This window comes from Eriocheir sinensis, chromosome 33 (assembly GCF_024679095.1).
Source record: "Eriocheir sinensis breed Jianghai 21 chromosome 33, ASM2467909v1, whole genome shotgun sequence".
Lineage (NCBI taxonomy): Eukaryota > Metazoa > Arthropoda > Malacostraca > Decapoda > Varunidae > Eriocheir > Eriocheir sinensis.
In genome coordinates this window covers 3,402,894-3,423,718 of record NC_066541.1, presented here as the reverse complement: position 1 = coordinate 3,423,718, position 20,825 = coordinate 3,402,894, and the positions used below count along the sequence as shown (strand labels likewise).

The following is a 20,825-nucleotide window of genomic DNA, read 5'->3' as shown; positions in this document are numbered from 1 at the left end:
TCCAACACCACCAACACGACCAACACCACCAACACGACCAACACATCCAACACCACCAACACGACCAACACCACCAACTCGACCAACACCACCAACTCCACCAACGCATTCAACACGACCAACATATCCAACACCACCAACACGACCAACACATTCAACACGACCAACATATCCAACACCACCAACACCACCAACACGACCAACACCACCAACACATCCAACACGACCAACAACACCAACACCACCAACACGACCAACACCACCAACACGACCAACACCACCAACACGACCACCACATTCAACACGACCAACACATCCAACACCACCAACACCACCAACACATCCAACACGACCAACACATCCAACACATCCAACAACACCAACACCACCAACACGACCAACACCACCAACACGCCCAACACCACCAACACGACCAACACTACCAACACGACCAACGCCACTAACACGACCAACATATCCAACACGACGAACACCACCAACACGACCAAAACATCCAACACGAACAACACGACCAACACATCCAACACGACCAACATCACCAACACCACCAACACGACCAACACATCCAACACGACCAACACAAGCAACACCACCAACACGACCAACACATCCAACACGACCAACACCACCAACACGACCAACACACGCAACACGACCAACACCACCAACACGACCAACACCACCAACACGACCAACACATCCAACACCACCAACACGACCAACACATCCCACACCACCAACACAACCAACACATCCAACACCATCAACACGACCAACACCACCAACACGACCAACACATCCAACACAACCAACACGACCAACACCACCAACACGACCAACACCACCAACACGACCAACACATCCAACACGACCAACACATCCAACACGACCAACACATACAACACCATCAACACGACCAACACCACCAACACATCCAACACCACCAACACGACCAACACTACCAACTCGACCAACACCACCAACTCCACCAACACATTCAACACGACCAACATATCCAACACCACCAACACGACCAACACATCCAACACGACCAACACATCCAACACCGCCAACAAGACCAACACCACAAACACGACCAACACATCCAAGACCACCAACACGACCAACACATCCAACACGACCAACACCACCAATACAACCAACACAACCAACACGACCAACACGACCAACACCACCAACACGACCAACACCACCAACACGACCAACACATCCCACACCACCAACACGACCAACACATACAACACCATCAACACGACCAACACCACCAACACGACCAACACATCCCACACCACCAACACGACCAACACATACAACACCATCAACACGACCAACACCACCAACACAACCAACACATCCAACACCACCAACACGACCAACACCACCAACACGACCAACACATCCAACACCACCAACACGACCAACACCACCAACTCGACCAACACCACCAACTCCACCAACACATTCAACACCACCAACTCGACCAACACCACCAACACCACCAACACATCCAACACCACCAACACGACCAACACCACCAACTCGACCAACACCACCAACTCCACCAACACATTCAACACGACCAACATATCCAACACCACCAACACGACCAACACATACAACACGACCAACATATCCAACACCACCAACACGACCAATACCACCAACACGACCAACACCACCAACACATTTAACACCACCAACACATCCAACACGACCAACAACACCAACACCACCAACACGACCAACACCACCAACACCACCAACACGACCAACACATCCAACACGACCAACACATCCAACACGACCAACATCACCAACACGACCAACACCACCAACACCACCAACACATCCAACACGACCAACACATCCAACACATCCAACACGACCAACAACACCAACACCACCAACACCACCAACACCACCAACACGACCAACACATCCATCACATCCAACACGACCAACACATCCAACTCTACCAACAGATCCATCACATCCAACACAACCAACACATCCATCTCGACCAATACATCCACCACTAACAACACGACCAACACATCCATCACATCCAACACGACCAACACATTCAACTCGGCCAACACATCCAACACATCCAACACATCCAACACGACCAACACATCCAACACGACCAACACATCCAACTCGACCAACACATCCATCACATCCAACACGACCAACACATCCAATTCGACCAACACATCCACCACCAACAAGACCAACACATCCATCACATCCAACACGACCAACACATCCAACTCGACCAACACATCCATCACATCCAACACAACCAACACATCCAACTCGACCAACACATCCACCACCAACAACACGACCAACACATCCATCACATCCAACACAACCAACACATCCAACTCGACCAACACATCCACCACCAACAACACGACCAACACATCCATCACATCCAACACAACCAACACATCCAACTCGACCAACACATCCACCACCAACAACACGACCAACACATCCATCACATCCAACACAACCAACACATTCAGCTCGACCAACACATCTACCACCAACAACACGACCAACACATCCATCACATCCAACACAACCAGCACATCCAGCTCGACCAACACATCCACCACCAACAACACGACCAACACATCCATCACATCCAACACTACCAACACATCCAACTCGACCAACACCACCAACACATCCAACACGACCCACACAGCCAACACGACCTTCACGACCAACACATCAATCACATCCAACACATCAATCACATCCAACACGACCAACACATCCAACACCAACAACACGACCAACACATCTAACTCAAACACCACCAACCTCTTCACTTCCAACACCAGCAACACCTCCAACTTCTTCGGGACCTCAGCCTTCAACTTTAACAGGTATATATGTTTTTTGTTTATTGGTTGTATTTCCATTTGTATTCTTTTTCATATTCTTTTTTTTTTGTCATTGAAAAGATGTAAATTTTAATAATAATGGGAGGCTTAGTATTTTTTCGAGGCGTAAATGCTTTTGGCCGTTACAGGTTCTCTTTTTACTGTGAAAGTGTGTTGCTGTTATGTTTTTAAAATAACAACGAGTTCTGAGATTGTGAAGTAATTTACAATAATTGTCCATATTGTTAACATCAGATGCCCAAGTCAGTAACATCCACGCTACTTCGTATGTATTTTATCATATTATATCAGCGCAGATTGGCAGTATCTATGCCTAATTCTATATTTAATCGTATCCTAAATGCAGATGGGTATAGACATAAGTAGGGATGTATCGGTATCGGTGGTATCGGCACATTTTAAGAGTATCGGTATCGGTATCGGCTGATTTTCTGCCGATACTACCGATACTTGAGGGAGTTTTGTACGTCGCATGTCACTCGGCGCAAATAATTTTGTTCAATAGAAATTGGATGTTCTAAATTGTTGAAAAAATATTAGAAAAGTGTAATTATCTAGTATCATAATACTACATAGTTTGGAATTTCCCCCGATTTAATTCTCATCACTTTAAACGATACGATTCGTAATACTTTGAATACAAGTATATAATACTTGGTATACAGTATAGCATTTGGTACCGCGGACGCGTACAATACAGGTTTAGTAGCTTCGGCGCGGGATTGGCGGACCCCCTCCACTCGCCTCATTTGCCTGCCTCAGTCAGTCAGACAGTCGCCTCACAACGGGGCACGCTGCCAGGGTCTGGGTATTTCATCACAGTCTAAATGTACGGCAATTAAGTTAAAGCTAACCTAGCCGAGTCAACTAGACCTTACGAGGCGCCTCCTCCCTCGCTTTCTTCCCTTCTATGGTGGAACAACGAGTAGTGGGTCTTAACATTTGATCTTGCCTATTAGCTGCTGGAATTGTTGTATAAAAAAAAATCAGTGCACAGGTATCGGTATCGGTCAAATATTGGGGTATCAGTATCGGTATCGGTATCGGTCAAAATTTTGGTATCGGTACATCCCTAGACATAAGTGATATGAATGTATAGTTTGACTGATGTATTGTGGTCAACATATTAAGTTTACAAAATAGTCTTTATGCTACGAACCACACACTCATGCTTTCATTTATGAGTCATTTGATATGATTTTGGACTTTTCCAAACAAAGTGCTGAGTGTAGTTTGTCCTACTCTGCGTTGAAATTTGAGAAAAAAAAATAGTTATCAATGAGCGTGCATCTGAACACATGCTTGTGATGCTGACCTGGGCGGCTGAAGTTAAAAAATCGAGACAACCCAAACCATTACTGGCTATGTGCCGAGCCTATGGAAAGTAGCTAATGTGACGCCGATTTTTAAAAAGGGGGACAGGTCAGTTGCTTCAAACTATCGCCCAATTAGCTTAACATCGGTTATAGGGAAGATGCTGGAGTCCATAATAGCCAGGAACATTCGGGAGCATTTAGAGAAACATAGCTTAATTCACGACTCGCAGCATGGGTTCACAAAAGGTAGGTCATGCCTCACCAATCTCTTGTCCTTCTACAATAAAGTATTTGAGGCGGTTGACAGAGATGAAAATTATGATGTAATCTATCTTGATTTTAGTAAAGCGTTTGACAAAGTTCCTCACCAACGACTGTTGCTTAAATTACAGGCTCACGGAGTAGAGGGTAAAGTTTTGAACTGGGTCAAGGCGTGGCTTAGCAATAGGAAGCAAAGAGTGCAAATCAATGGTAAAAGATCTGACTGGGGATGTGTTACGAGTGGGTCCCAAGTTCGGTATTATGTCCACTATTGTATATTATTTATATCAATGACTTAGACACAGGAATTAGTAGTGATGTTAGTAAATTGGCAGATGATACCAAGATCGGTAGAGTAATTGAGTCGGATCAGGACGCTAGTATTCTCCAAGGTGAACTCAACAGATTATAGATCATGGATAAATGGCAGATGGAGTTCAATGTAGGGAAGTGCAGTATTCTGAGTGTAGGTAGAACAACCCTCACATAACTATTGCTTAAATGACACTCATAAGTAGGTCTGGGGAGAGGGATTTAGGGGTCTTAGTGAGCCTGATCTCCGTCCAAGGGCACAATGCATTCAAGCTAGAAATCGAGCTAATAGGGTACTGGGTTTATTTCATGAGCGTAAGCAACAGAAGCCCGAAGTCTTCCTCAAACTATATTTAGCATTAGTTAGACCTCATCTTGACTATGCGGTTCAGTTCTGGTCACCCTACTATAGAATGGATATCAAAATGTTAGAATCGGCAGAGGAGGATGACTAAGATGATTCAGGGGTTGAGAAACTTGCCATACGAGGAAAGACTCAAACAGTTAAACTTGCATTCTCTAGAAAGGCGAAGGGTGCGTGGAGACATGATCGAGGTTTATAAATGGATGAAGGGCTTTAATAAGGGAGACATTCATAAGGTTTTGTTGGTAAGAGAACCGGGTAGGACACGAAGTAACGGGTTTAAACTGGATAAATTCAGATTCAACAGGGACATAGGCAAAAATTGGTTTACTAATAGGGTGGTGGATGAGTGGAATAGGCTTAGCAGTCATGTGGTGAGTGCCAATACAATTGTCACATTCAAAAATAGACTAGATAAATTCATGGACAGCGATATTAGGTGGGGTTAGATGGGTCAAAGGAGCTGCCTCGTACAGGCCTACCGGCCTCTTGCAGACTCCTGCGTTCTTATGTTCTTATGTTCTTATTACCTCAAGTCCCTTAATGCTTTATCATTTTTAATTGACATAAGATATACCCCAGGAGAAACTAGAGGTCCTAAATATGTTTTGATTCACGTTACTTGGTAATTATTCTGAATACAAAAATGATATTCTGAAATCGTACATTCAACCATCAATCTGGAAGCATACTTTTTGAGGAAAGACGGCACCTCTACGGCCAAGTGCATTTTCGCCTCGCCTCGATAAAAGAAAAGCAAACTTATTATCATCATCATTAATAATATTATTATTATTATTATCACAATAATGATTATTATTCCCATCACTATTATTATTATTATTATTATTATTATTATTATTATTATTATTATTATTATTATTATTATTATTATTATTATTATTAATAATAATAATGATAATAATAATAATAATAATAATAATAATAATAATAATAATAATAATAATAATAATAATAATAATAATAATAATAATAATAATAATAATAATGATAACAACAACAACAACAACAACAACAATAATAATAATAATAATAATAATAATAATAATAATAATAATAATAATAATAATAATAATAATAATAATAATAATAATAATAATAATAATAATAAGAACAACAACAACAACAACAACAACAACAACAACAACAACAGCAACAAAAACAACAATACTAAAACACTGCCAGGCTTGCGGGTTGAGATTGAGGGGGGAAGGCAGGTGTCTCAGGCAAAGCCGGCCCACCCTTGCCTGGCCCTGCCGCTCCCTCTCCTGAGTCCCATCCCGCAGGCACGCTGCTTTCCGCCACGTAAACCAATAAATAGGTTAAGGGGATGCTGATAAAGAATCTAAGCCTAATATAACTGAAAGAACCTATAGCAGTGGGGCCGTTAGTTAAATTTAGATTGAAGAATCTGGAATCTGATTCACAAATGAGGCGGTGGACAAGTGCCATAAGCTATACAATTCTGTAGTTACTGGTAATTCAGCGGAAAGTTTTAAAAGGAGAAGAATATGACTGGGGAGGCCAGGTGTTAAGAGCTCGTTCTCAGGTTTGCCACGTGTAGGGCGGCTGGCCTCCGAAAGTCTTTTTATAACCTCGTTTATCCTTATTAAGTCTTTTTTTTCAGACACTGTGGAATGATTTGCATAACTAATTACTAACTGCATTTTCTTTCTTTCCTTCTTTTGATAATAAAAATAACTTCCTCACATGTTGTTATACTTTAAAAAATCCACCTGGTGTTTGTTTTTAATATAATTGACACACTTTTTTTCAAAATTGATTATCGACTACCCTGTTTTATTTGTCAAATAATAAAATAATTAATCTAATTTCTTTTTCACTGAGTCCCATGGCGAAATAAATACTTTATTTGCTGCGTCAGTGCATTGCTATAAGAATTTGGGGTTTGACACGATTTTGACACCTTGGTCCTTGACACTGAACGCTTTTGAGCTTCACGCCACATATTTCGTAATCGGACCTCTTTTTTTTTCAACTTGAAGAGCCTGGCACTTATCTAAATTAAAGGGCATCCCATCTCTTAGACCAAGCTTCCCCTTCCCTTTTCCTTACACGGTGTCCCCTTTTTGTTGGGCACTATAAGTTGACCCCGACCCCTTCCCTTCCTCGGGTTTGGGTTGGTAGCTTTTGCAAACACCTCTACATGAAAATCTTGATAACTGAAGCATTTTACACACATTAGTGTAATTAGACATATGTGTCTCGTTTCTCGCTTCTTTTACAGCCTGAATCTTCCTGACTGAATCCCATGCTGCCCGACACGTAAGTAAGTGAGATAGAGTTTGAAGTTTTGAAATAAAGAAGTCATGATAGGTTAAAGGTATGAACTAGTTTATTAACTGTCTTACACTAGTGAGGTAGGCCTTTAATACACTCATTTTCTCTCTGAAACGTTCTCGGTGCCTCTGCCCCTGAATAGGGTTGACTGGTCTAGAGTGAAGTAGGAATACTTTAAGAATATAAGTAGGAATATTTTAAAAATGCCTTTAAAAGAGCATTTTTTGAAAATTCCCCCGGTTGCGCGTGTTCGCCTCGCTCAATACCTCCGCCTACTCATGAACCTATGATGCCCTCTAGCCCCCCCAAAAAAACAATCTGCCAAAATTACGGGCTGAAGCCGATAGGCCTATGCAAGGCAGCTCTTATAAACCTAACCCCACCTAACCTCAATATCCATGAATTTATCTATCCTCCTCTTGAATGTCTATAACGTATTGACACTCAACTGCCAAGCCTGTTTCATTCATCCACCATCCATCCAATTAATGTCTATATATATGTCTTTGCTGAATCTGAATTTATCCAACTTAAGCCCATCACCATGTATCCTGCCCGGCTCATTTACCATCACAACCTTAGTATAATTTCGCTTTAAAGCTCCTCATTCGTTTACGAACTTCGATCGTCTCTCCGCACCCTTCGCTTTTCTAGAGAATGCAAAATTAATGTTCGTTAATGATAGGCAGGATCTTTTGTTACGGAAGCCATGTTGTGAATCCCCAATTAATGAATGGCTTTCAAGGTGACCCACAATTTTGTCTCAAATTATGCTCTCGAATAGCTAACCTACAACTGAAGTTAGACTAATGGGCCTGTAATTACCCGGTATTTTTTTGTCTCCTTTCCTTAAAAATCGGTGTCACGTTAGCCTTTTTCCAATCCGAAGGGACGATGCCTTGTCGCAAGGTCATATTTATTGAATATGGTTGTGAGGGGGGAGAGTATTTCGCTCTTTGTTTCTTTAAGCAGTAAAGGATATACTTTGTTAGGTCCGGGAGTTTTATTTCTTTTAAGGGATTGGAGAGCTTCTAGGACTTTATCGGTAGTTATTATAAAGTTCTAGGCAATGCATGAACGATATTTACGTTAGTACTGTCGTCGTCGCTGGTGTTGGTGGTAAAGGTGGGAAGACTGCTAGTATTAAATACCGAGGAAAAGTAATTGTTTCACAGGTTCGCAACGTGTTGGCTGTCAGTCACTTGTTCACCGTCACTGTTTATTAGAGGTTCAGTACCACTTCTGATCGCCTTCCTGTGTTTATATAACTGAAGAAGAACTTCGGATTATTTTTACAGTTGGCAACAATGTTTTCTTCATATCGCCGCCTGGCTTCATGATAGAGTCTAATGTTTTCGGGCATGTTTTGCTCTCTCTTTAGCCTGTGAGACAATATCTCTCCTTAATACAGACATCGGCAGTTTTCTTTTTCTTTTCAAACCAAGAGGTTTGAGCTCCAGTGGAACACACTTCCTGGAAAAACAGTTGGTGGGAAAACGATCAGTTCCTTTAAAAACTGTTTTGTTGCGACAACAGTGGACTGAATATCCCCGTACGTATGTACAGCAAATGCTTTAATGTGCTCTGCAGGTTATTGAAGTGCCTGCCAAACTGATTCAAGTACTGATGCTGGGACCCTCGCTATCAGCCAACAGGCTTTCTGTTGCCTGTCTTTCCATGTTTCCTAATTACTGTCCTCCATCTCCTTTTACTCATTCTAGTCCAACCCTTTCTTTTTATTATTATTTATCTTTCTTATTCTCCTCTTTTCTCCTCCTCATCATTCTCATCATTCTTTCTCTTCTTCATATTCTTCTTGTACTTTCGTCAGTTCGTTTACTGAATGGGCCCTTTAGAGCCTGCGGGATATCTTTCTTCTATTTCTTCTTATTCCTAAAAGAGTTGCTCCTTTATGATATTGTTTAGGCAAGTCAACCTTGCTGCTCCTATTCTGCACGGTTCTTTCTTATACACCCCGGGAAGTATGAGAAAGACCCAACCACTAGTCCTCCTCCTCCTCCTCCTCCTCCTCCTCCTTGTTCCTCCAACGTCCCTCCCTCCACAGGACAAGAGGAAATAGTACGTCAAGGGGAAGGTACGACTGAAGAGGCAGGCGCCGCAGGAGACAGCCGTTCCCCTTTCTCCAACAGCTACTGCCTCAAATACTACAACTACTACTACAACAACTGCTACGAATACTATAACAAGTAATAATAATAATAATAATAATAATAATAATAATAATAATAATAATAATAATAATAATAATAATAATAATAATAATTATAATAATAACAATAATAGCAAACCTTAATGAATATGTTCCACTCCCAAACTTAAACCATCCGATAGGTGAGGAAGATATACTAATTAAAGGAGAAAGGTGAGAGGGAGGGGCAGGTGAGGCATGTTTGTAACTCAAAGTCCGGCCAGACACCTACATACCTACCTCCCCCCCCCCCACCTCTCTCTCTCTCTCTCTCTCTCTCTCTCTCTCTCTCTCTCCTGTCAATATATACCCATGGGCCATTTCATGTTCGGTTCTGTCAATGTGTAATATGTGTGTGTGTGTGTGTGTGTGTGTGTGTGTGTGAGAGAGAGAGAGAGAGAGAGAGAGAGAGAGAGAGAGAGAGAGAGAGAGAGAGAGAGAGAGAGAGAGAGAGAGAGAGAGAGAGAGAGATTGTCTGTGAGAAATAGTTGCCGTCACGTTACAAGAAGAAGAAGAAAAAGAAGGAAAAAAGAAGAAAAAAAAATAACGGCAGCAACAACAACAACAACAAGAACAACAGGATAATTTTGATGAAGAGGACGATGATAGTGAGGAGGAGGAGGACAAGGAGGAAGAGAGCAAAAAAGTGGAGTAATACAGTAATGAAGTAAGTGGAAGAATGATGAGTGGGATTAGTAGGAAAGGGAGGGAGAGGAGGAGGAGGAGGAGGAGGAGGAGGAAAATAAAAATAGGATGGGTGAAAGAAGAAAAAAGAAAGGATATAAGTTGAAGGAGGAAGAAGAAAGGGAATATAGAGGAGAGGGGGGGTAGAGGAGGTGAAAGAAAATAAGACAAGGAAGAATAGGAAGAGGGGAAAAAAGAATAAAAAAGAAGAGTAGGAGATGAAAGAGGAGAAAGAGGAAGCATAGGTTAATATTGAGGAAAAAGAATAGGAGGAAGAAGAAGGAGGAGGAGGAGGAGGAGGAGGAGGAGGATGCAACTGATATAGCCTTGAATAATACCACCACGGAGAGAGAGAGAGAGATGAGGGCTGGTCGGGCAGTCAGTAGCTCTCTCCTCCCGGGCACTCCACCACGACCACCTTCACCTCCACGGCCTGAGGTACTTATTACTAGGCTTTCTTTATTGTGACAAACGTTAGAGGCACTTCAAGCCAACACAGACACCTCGTGACCATTATATATTGCGAGATATATCAAATGTTCGTGTGCTCTCTCTCTCTCTCTCTCTCTCTCTCTCTCTCTCTCTCTCTCTCTCTCTCTCTCTCTCTCTCAGTAGTAATATCCTTGATTAAATACCTGTTACTTTTCACACCTTCCTCCACAGGCTACTCGCCCTTTTATTATCTCCTTCCTTGCTTCCTTTCCCTCCGCGTCTATCCACAACATGCATGCAGGGGTGTACAATTAGGTAATACGTGTTAATTAGTCACTTTGTTTACTTACCCTAACGTCTGGCAGCGGTGTTGAAGTTTGTGGTTCCCTTGTTGAGAAGTGTCGTACGGGCCTGCAAGATTAACGTACGTAGTAATTATATATGTTAGATTTTTAGGTATTGTGAGTATGTGTTTGGTGGTGATAATTATGCATTGTGGTGTGTTTGGGGGCAGAGAGAGAGAGAGAGAGAGAGAGAGAGAGAGAGAGAGAGAGAGAGAGAGAGAGAGAGAGACCCTTTACAAACCGCACGCAATGTTATCCCGTTCCCTCGTCCCTCTCTTGATATGGTGGTGTGAGTAGTGGTGACTCACTCACTCACAACCCCTCACTCACTCAATCTTTCAATTCCTCCTTCACTCGCTTTCTTTCACTTCCTTGCCTACTCCTTCACTCTTCCTTTCACTCTCTCCTTTCACTCAACTAAATACTCCCTCACCTGCATTTGCAATCTCTCACTCCCTTTCTCTCTCACTACTTTCCTCAGTCATTCACTCCCTTAACCCTTCTCCTTCCCTCTCTCATTCTCTCTAGCTCCCTCCCTCTATCCCTCTCTCTCACCCTCTCGCCTCCCTCATCACGTACATGAAAAAGACAGTTCAGTAAGCATGAAGTGACGCACAAAACAGGTGTATCCAAGGTGAGGTTCTATAACGCGGCCCAAAGGTCGATCTCGTGTCAAGCTGTGAGGGGAGCGGCGTGGCAAGGCATGAGCGGCCCGGATGAGGGGAGACAGATGGTGAGGGAGAGGAGGGTGGAGAGGGAGAGTGGAGGGGGAGGGGAAGGAAGAAATGGTATATGGGAGGTGAGGGGAAGGCACAGAGGGGTTAGAAGTGGAAAGAAGAAAGGGGAGGAGGGCATGGGAGAGGTAAGGGGAGAGGAAAGGAAGGGAGAGGGGAGAGAGGGTATATGTAGCGTGTTTGACCTTTAGTGGTGTGTATTATCTCTCCTATTGTATACCTCTTATTCTTACACACACACACACAAACACACACACACACACACATGCACACACGACGACTTCGTTAGATAAGTGTGTGTGTGTGTGTGTGTGTGTGTGTGTGTGTGTGTGTGTGAGCGGACCTCTGTGCCTTGCAGAGCGCCGCCACCATGGAGGAGGCGGAGCTGGGCTGCTGCGTGTGCCACGAGCGCTATGACGAGAACCGCTGCCCCAAGAACCTGGGCTGTGGCCACGCCGTCTGCTCCCTCTGCGTCCAAGAGATCATCAACAGCGGCCGAAAGTGTCCCGAGTGCCGCCGCCCCTTCTACGCCACCACCGCCGCAGCGCTGCCCGTCAACTACCCGCTACTCAGGCTCTCCCGCGCCCTGGCCTCCGTCAACCTACAGCGGAGCCAACCCGAGACGACCCGCCCATCCCCGAGTCCCAGCCGTACCTACAACGATGCCGGGGAGTGTGCCGCCCACCTGGCCCGCCTGACGCAGCGCTGCATGGCCTGCCGTGTGTGGGTGTGCCGCGAGTGCCTGCTGATGGAGCACACGCTGCCGCCCGAGGGCCAGTGCCGGGTGCTGCCTGTGCGTCAGGCAATCAACGAGATGAAGAAGACCCACGTGGAAACTCTGGCAGCCACGGTGCTCTCGCTGCGGGAGCTGAAGATGGCGGCGGCCACGCAGGGCAGCTGCCTGGAGGCCAACAGGCGGATGCGCAACGCCGTGGCGGCCTGCTTGCAGGCGGCGGCCCGTGCCGAGATGGACGCCATCAAGGAGCTGGACACCAAGAAGAAGGAGGTGGAGGACAAGGTGGCCGAGATCGACGCATGGGTGCAGTGCCTCAGGGAGAAGGAGTCGGCCATCCTGCAGGCCAGCACCGTGCGGGAGCTGGCCACGGCAGCGCTGGCGGCGCGGGAGGCGGTGACCAGGACGGAGGCGCGAGCGGGGCGGGAGCGGGAGAGGCAGGGGAGGTTTGTGGGCACCCAGCTTCGCCTCGGTTCCTTGGTAAGTATGACACTTGTTCCGTGACGACACTGCCCGCAGCAGCCCCCCCACAGGTAGCACTGACCCCCCCATGCTCTCCGGCAGGATCTGAGGGGGTCGCTGCAGTTGGCCAAGAATATTTACGTGGCCCATGAGGATGAGGAGGGCCGACGGTGGGCGCGGCTCACGGTCCACGACTCCTCTCTGCACCTGCACGCCCTCCAGTCGTCATCGCCGTCACCCTCCGCTGCATTATTCTCGGTGAGTATCCGGCGCAGTGTCTGGAGGTGTGCAGTGAGGCCCGGCTTGGCCGCCCCCGGTGTTCTAATCCTTGACGGTCGTGTGTCCACAGTTCAGCAGCGTGAGAGCCCAGGTGCCGCGGGAGTCAGCCTCGGCCTTCCTGGAGCTGGAGTGGGAGGGGTCAAGTCAGGGCCGCGTCCACTTCTCCATGATGGGCGACACAGCGCGGGGCAGACAGTTCCTGCAACTGTGCTCGGGCGAGGCGGGGCCCTGCTACCGCAACACCTGCATGTTCCAGGCGGAGCGCGTCGGCGGCAAAGGCGAGATTATCCGCGGCGGCGACTACGAGAACAATGACGGCACGGGCGGCGCGGCGCTCGTGGAGGACGTGGGCACGGGCGGGGAGCACATGCACGAGGCGGTCTCCGGCTTGCTGGTGGGCGCCCACTCCGAGCAGCGGCAACGCCTAGCCGTGTTCGGCGTCATCCTCAGCCCCTGGCCAGAGCACAGGACAGACACTGCCTTCGGGATGGTGACGCGCGGCCTTGCCACGCTGCGGGCCGCCGCCAGGCACAGCCCCGTCACGGAGGTGTTGGTGGCGGACTGTGGCCTGGTGCTGCCCCTCTGAGCCCCGGCAGGCAGGCGGGCGGGCAGGCAAGCAGGCACACACACACACACACACACACGCCTGACAAGGGGGAAAACGAGTTATAACACTCTTAGAGTAATAAATAGCATTCGTTTATTATCTTTATATCTGTTTATTATATAATAAAATGAATCTCGATATTCCTCCTCGCACGTGGGCGATTTTGTTCGTGCTTTGTTTTATGTTCTCTTGTTTGTCTTCGTTGTGCACGAAGAGATTAAAAATTGTCCACGACTTCTTGATAAGGTTTGGTATTAGTTCAAATTCCCGTAGAGAGGTGAAAAGATTGAAGAGAAGGAGGAGGAGGAGGAGGAGGAACACAAAGGAAGAACAAACAACAGCAGACATGATGGTCCTTACGAGGCTGTTTGTGACAAGCTACACTAACTATCTAATCAAAGGTGGAAGATGACGGACAGCAAAGACGAAGGCTCCTCCCCACCGGAGGAGGAGCCCCCATTCCTCCAGCCAAAGCTGGCAGGAAAGGAAAAAGAACAATGCAGCATAGAAAAACTGCATGGAAATTATGTTGGAAAGAGGAAAGAACTACCATTACAAGGACACCAGTATTTGAAAGAACTTAACGTTATTACGACAATGAGTAATATCTTAGTTGCTGGTTGGATTCAAAATACTTGTCTAATCTGTTCTTGAAGGCCGTAACTGTTGTACTATCAACGACATCACAGGGTAGAGAATTCCAAACATTAACGACTCGTATGAAGATTAAGTGTTTGGCTTCGTGCGACGAGAATCTTTTACCACTTATCTTGATATTTTTATTTCTTCTTGTTCTATTTGATCGATCAATTGCGAAGTAATCTTCCGCTTTAATATCAATGAATCCTTAAAACATTTTAAACACTTCTATTAGACTGCCTCGCATTCTTCGTTTTGATAGGCTGAATAAATTTACTTCTTTAAGCCTTTGTTCATAAGATAAATTTCTCATTATCATTAGCAAGCGGTCCGATAATACAAGTGAGGAGGAGGAGGAGGAGGAGGAGGAGGAGGAGGAGAAAAGGTGAAACATAAATGCAACAATATCCAGTTTAGCTGAATAAGATGAGGAGGATGGGGAGGCGTTCATTCTTATAAAGAAGGAAAGCTTCCTCCATCTTCCCGACCCATACAATTTTTCTGAAGGGAGAGGAGGAGGAGGAGGAGGAGGAGGAGTGTCGCGGGAGGCAGGAGAGCCACCGGTGTGACCACACTTGTCACACACCATTAGTGGACGGAAGCGGAAACGCCGAATGTCTGGCTGTCACACGGCGGGACAGCCCGCGCCCGACTCGCCCCACCCTGAGGTTACGCAAATCTGCTCATCCTCCTCTGTCTCCGCCGAGCCCCGCCCCGCCCCGTCCCGCCCGTAACACCAGCAGGGCGGCCTGAGGGGCGGAAGGGCGTTACTCGAGGAAAACACCTGAGTAGTTGGCAAAAGGTGTGCCGTTACTGGCGGAGGATGGGAAGGTGTGCAAGGGCGGGGGGTGGAAGAGAGAGAGAGAGAGAGAGAGAGAGAGAGAGAGAGAGAGAGAGAGAGAGAGAGAGAGAGAGAGAGAGAGAGAGAGAGAGAGAGAGAGAGAGAGAGAGAGAGAGAGAGGTGGGGTGGGGGGGAGAAGAGGAATTAAGGGAATGAGAGACGGAAAGAAGAGCACACCACACTACCATAAATAATAATAGGAGACGGATCGATGGTCACACACACACACACACACACACACCATTACATTCCAGAGCAGGCCCCTCACCCCCTTTAGTCCCTCTCTATCACCATACGCTTCCCCTCCCCTCTCCCGTCTGCCCCCCCCAGGGAAGCTGAGGCAGAACTGTCCCATCACTCACGTGTTGGTGTGTTGAATAAAGGCGTTTTTTCATCTGCAGGTGTTGCTGGAGGGGACAGTCATGTGTATCTAAGTGTAGGTGGCGAGAAAAAAAAATCGTCATGGTGCGAAGTGTACACAAATTTGGCGTCTGTGTTGGCTCAGGTGTGCTGCTAATGAGACAGGTATGTCCAGGGCGGCCCAGGTGGGGGGTGCGGGGGCAGGTGGCGGCGACAAAGGGCGCAACACGCAGGCCGCGACGAGTACTGTGCGAGGCGTGGAGGCGCTCGACCATGGGACAATGTGCGTATGCGGTTACCACAAACTGCGGCTGATAATAGTGTGGCGTGGGAGGCTGGGGAGCTGCACACACACACACACACACACACACAGCCTGCCGCCCCTGGACCAGCCTCATGCGTGGGCGGCCGGGGCGTCGCTTCCCTAACGGGCCGCCGCTTTCTACGCCCTGCCATTGATGGGCGACGCTGCTGCTGTAACGCTGCTTGCAGGCGGCCATCACGGACAGGCTGGGGGGCGGTGCAGTACACGGGGATGTGGGTCATCGTGAAGGCCAGGAGGGGGGAGTGGCGGGAGGAGCCCCACCAGATCGGTGATCAAAGGCCACCGCCGGAGCTGCGAGGAGGCGGCGTGTTTGATCTCGGGTGCGATTATCACAGCTGGGCCGGTCCGCGCCGCGCCCTGCCCACCGCTCACCTCGGCGGCGCGGGCCCAGGCGGCGCGGCGACGAGCCGACGAGGCGTCGTCAGTGTGCGGCGCGCCGGGGCTTGGATCGGCTGTCCCTCGCTGCTCCAGCCACTCCCGCACTCTGCCTCGTGGCGCTCGTGTGCTGTGTGCTGCTGGTCCGCCAGGACTTGGTAGCGAAGCGAGGCAGTGCGGAGAGGTGGTGCTGGCGAGGCTCAGCGTGGCAGTAGTGGCCGTTGCCACGGCGGGCGGGCGAGGGCGTGCCATGAGGCGGGCGTGGGCAGTGGTGGTGGTGGTGGCCGCAGTAAGCGGCGGGGCAGCGGTGCTGGCCAACCGCGACCTGCCCCAACAGGAGGCGGCGAAGGGGCAGACTGAGGAGCAACGCCTCCAGCCGCGCCACCAAGACGATGATGAAAACGCCCCAATGAATGACCGCACGGCAGGTTGGGTGGCGGCGGCGTATGGGCTGCTGCAGGCGCTGCAGTGCGAGGCGCAGCGCTGGACCACCGAGGAGGAGTGTCGCGCGGCGCAGCGGGTACCGCAGTGGGAGGTGCAGGTGTGGGCCACTCCAGCAGGCCGCGGCCACTTCGTGGCACGACTGCCTGACGGCTCCCTGGCGCGGCGCGGCGGTCACGGAGGAGTTCTGCTGGTGGACCCCTTTCCCGCCGCTTCCTGGGGACACCCGCTGCTGCTGCTGCTGGTGGCCGACAACACCTCGCAGATACACTGCAACCGCACCGCCGGCCACTGGCTCGGTGAGTCCCTCTCCCTCCCTCCTGCCGGAACAGCACAAGGGGCGGGAGCACTGCCCCACGTGCGCCCCTCCACGCACACCACAGCCGCCCCCACTCCAATCTGGCTGACTTGTGCCCGGCGGCGGCGGTGGTGTCGTCTGGCTAGCCTTGTAATGTTACCCTAACCTCCAACCCCCCTCACCCCCACCGACACCGACACTAATACCAATATCTAGTATCAACCTCCACAATTTCCACGCTAAAACCAACATTCTCCTGCACCATTACCGCCACCCCCCTCCACCCAGCACCACCCCCTACCTCCCTCCCCATCACCGCCGACAAACAACACACTGGAGAAATCGCGGGTCAAATCGACACAAACACCGGCGGGCGGGACAAAAAAAGAAGAAAGATAAGCATGAAAATCTAATAGGACACGACGGCGGCTCGGGAGGAGGGAGAGTTAAAGAAACTTGGAGTGCATGAAGACAGTAATTACATGATCTTTTTTTCGGTCCTTTTAGTCTTGCTTTCTGTCTCTTCCTTCTTCATCGTATCTTGTCCTCCTCTTCTTTGTTGTCTTATTTTCTTGATTCATATCTTAAAATCTATTATTATTTATATTATTAATTTATTATTTTTTATTATCGTTATTATTCTTATTATTATCATCATTATCATCATCACCATCTCCATTATTATTATTAGATTATTATTATTATTATTATTATTATTATTATTATTATTATTATTATTATTATTATTATTATTATTATAATTATTATTACTTTTATTACTATTAATATTATATTTACTATTATTATTATTATTATTATTATTATTATTATTATTATTATTATTATTATCATTACTATTGTTATTACAACTATTATATTCATTTTACTACAACAATGATTACTACTACTGCTATTGTTACTGCTACTACGACTACATAAACTACTGCATCTACTAATACTAATACTATACTATATTTATAATATTTATACTTTTATCATTGTTACTACTACTACTACTACTACTACTACTTCTTTCTCACCCACCACTAAAGGCGAGCACAGAGCTAAGTGTGCTCCTACGGTACAGGAGATTGAGTTATGTTACGGACGAGCGACAACACTATCTCTCCCGGCAATGATAATTAAAGCAAATCCTTTAACTGTCTAGCGCCCTGTGTGTGTGTGTGTGTGTGTGTGTGTGTGTGTTATAGTCTATTACATATAGGCGAGCTGCGTATGTACCTCTTGAATGTTTTTTTTTTCTCTCGCCTTTCTTGCTTCTTCATTCTTGACTTGGAAAAATGGGATTACGATCATTATTAGTTTTTTTTAGCATCTTTGTTACTATTATCATCATCATCATCATCATTATTATTATTATTATTATTATTATTATTATTATTATTATTATTATTATTATTATCATTATTATTTCGTAGCACTTATTTGCTCTCTTCTAATCCTTAACTACATCATTCTAACCCTTATCTCGTAAACTTCATCCATGTTATATTACCGGCTTGATCTTTATTTTTTGTCCTCATTACTCTTCATTAATATTCATTTATTCACCACCGTTTTCCTTTTTAATTAAACAGACGATGATTCTGATTCACGTTATTTTTGCATTCAAAGTCTTACGAGTCTGCACCATTTTCCGTCTTCCTTTCTTTCTTCTCTCTTCCGCCCAACACTAATCTCTCTCTCTCTCTCTCTCTGTTTTTCCCTCACTTTTTTATTTTCTTCGAGTTATAAGTATTTTTTCTTTTTCCCTTTCTTTCCTTTATTCAATTATCTTTATATTCCGCGTTGTCTTTGTCAGTTCTCTCTCTCTCTCTCTCTCTCTCTCTCTCTCTCTCTCTCTCTCTCTCGAAGTTCCTCCTTTGAACCCCCGCCCCACACACACACACATCAAAGCCGCCGACAGCCATGCCCCCCCCCCCCACCCCGCTGCCCCTGCCCCGGCCTCCCTCACCTCCACTAGGCAAGGCGAGGGACGCGAGGCAGGTAAGGGGAGCGAGGGAGGGGAGGGGAGGGAGAGGAGGTGTGGTGTAGGTAAGGGGAGACTGAGGCTGAGGGTGATAATTTCTTTTCTATGTTTCTTTTGATATTTTTTTTCTTTCCCTGATTTGATTTGGTTCGATTTTTTCGCTGTGGTTTTCATGGTGTTCTTCTTTCGTCTATTCTTTTTTTTTTTCCTTTCCTGTTCCCCTTCAGCAGTTTTTTTTTTCATTTTATTTTTCTTTCTTCTTACTTTTCCTCATCCTCATCTTCATCTTGTTCTTCTTCTTCTTCTTCATCTTGTCCTCCTCCTCCTCCTCTATTTCTCATTCGTATTCTTATTTTCGCCCTCATTATCATAACAATCTTTTATTCTACTTTTATTCTTGCTTCTATATCTATTCTTTCTTTTTTTCGTTTTCTTCCTCATCCTCCTCTTCTTCCTTTTCTCCTCTTCTTCTTCTTCTTCTTCTTCTTCTTCTTCTTCTTCTTCTTCTTCTTCATCCTCGTTTTACGTTCCAGACAGGCCAACTTTTATTGTCATTTTTTCTGGTCCGTGTGTTTGTTCGTTTGTGGTCTTGTCTTGCTTGCTTGCTTGTGGGGATTAAGTTCTCTCTCTCTCTCTCTCTCTCTCTCTCTCTCTCTCTCTCTCTCTCTCTCTCTCTCTCTCTCTCTCTCTCTCTCTCTCTCTCTCTCTCTCTCTCTCTCTCTCTCTCTCTCTTCAAAAATGTTCAAAGCGCATTCTAGTACATCGGATTGCTAGTGACGGAGCATTGATCTCTCTCTCTCTCTCTCTCTCTCTCTCTCTCTCTCTCTCTCTCTCTCTCTCTCTCTCTCTCTCTCTCTCTCTCTGTGTGTGTGTGTGTGTGTGTGTGTGTGTGTGTGTGTCATCTCCCTCCCTACCGCTTCTCAATTAAGTGTAAAAATGCTCGTAATCTTTACAGAAAACCCTGCGGGTGAGACGATATACTCGTAGGAGGAAGAGGAGGAGGAGGAGGAGGAGGAGGAGGAGGAGGAGAAAGAGAATGAGAGAATAAGACGAGGAAGAGAGAATATGGAAACATGAATGAGCAGACAACAGTCAGCTTTTTTAACTTCTATCGAGGCTGCCGGCATTTGTGGTTTAACCTGTTCGTCCGGCAGCTTTGTGTCCTGCAGAACGGATTAAAACGCATGTTGCAGGTCGTTACGGGATCATTCAATACACGCCGGTCCCAACGAAGTAATAATCAACGCTATTTTAAGATGAATTTTTCGTTTACGCATCAAAAATATTAGCAGGGAGTTCGTTCCGTTGACGGACGAATTAAATCGAGAAAATAAAATGTTTGGAGATGAAAGTGATATAATAAATTCGTCATCATCACTGACCTGCAAAACATGACGCACTTCTGTACCTAGGCGCGGGGATGTTCAATTCACCCCTGACGCAACAAAGTGACGATCATTGACATTCTTAAGTTGATTGTTTTTGCATGTACTACTTATGCAGGAAGGCTGCTCGATAAATATCTTCTGCCGAT

The 20,825-nt window shown here is 46.4% G+C and overlaps 2 protein-coding genes across 3 annotated transcripts in view; both read left to right on the top strand.

Moving 5' to 3' along the window:
• Positions 1-10,748: 10,748 nt before the first annotated feature.
• Positions 10,749-14,259, top strand: LOC127006562 (tripartite motif-containing protein 3-like). Of its 2 annotated transcripts, XM_050876557.1 has the most exons (5): positions 10,785-10,869; positions 11,229-11,287; positions 12,300-13,154; positions 13,239-13,394; positions 13,486-14,259. In XM_050876557.1, exons 3-5 carry the CDS (start codon positions 12,312-12,314, stop codon positions 13,999-14,001), a joined length of 1,515 nt encoding a protein of 504 aa, XP_050732514.1. In that variant the 5' UTR covers positions 10,785-10,869; positions 11,229-11,287; positions 12,300-12,311; the 3' UTR covers positions 14,002-14,259. The 2 variants fall into 2 exon arrangements, with proteins under 2 accessions (XP_050732513.1, XP_050732514.1); XM_050876556.1 differs by lacking the exon at positions 11,229-11,287 and having other exon boundaries at positions 10,749-10,869.
• Positions 14,260-16,000: 1,741 nt separating this feature from the next.
• LOC127006561 (uncharacterized) overlaps positions 16,001-20,825 on the top strand; it is a 33,523-nt gene continuing 28,698 nt past the window's right edge. Inside the window, exon 1 of the mRNA XM_050876555.1 lies at positions 16,001-17,302. Coding sequence (XP_050732512.1) covers positions 16,813-17,302 — 490 coding nt within the window. The 5' untranslated portion in view covers positions 16,001-16,812. The remainder of the gene's footprint in view (positions 17,303-20,825) is intronic.

Bases quoted from the DNA above. Each gene is read 5' to 3' on its own strand.
- LOC127006562 (XM_050876556.1), top strand. From the start codon at position 10,792: ATGAGGGCTGGTCGGGCAGTCAGTAGCTCTCTCCTCCCGGGCACTCCA. The intron at 10,870-12,299 runs GTACTTATTACT...TGTGCCTTGCAG, and splicing joins CTTCACCTCCACGGCCTGAG to AGCGCCGCCACCATGGAGGA. The intron at 13,155-13,238 runs GTAAGTATGACA...GCTCTCCGGCAG, and splicing joins AGCTTCGCCTCGGTTCCTTG to GATCTGAGGGGGTCGCTGCA.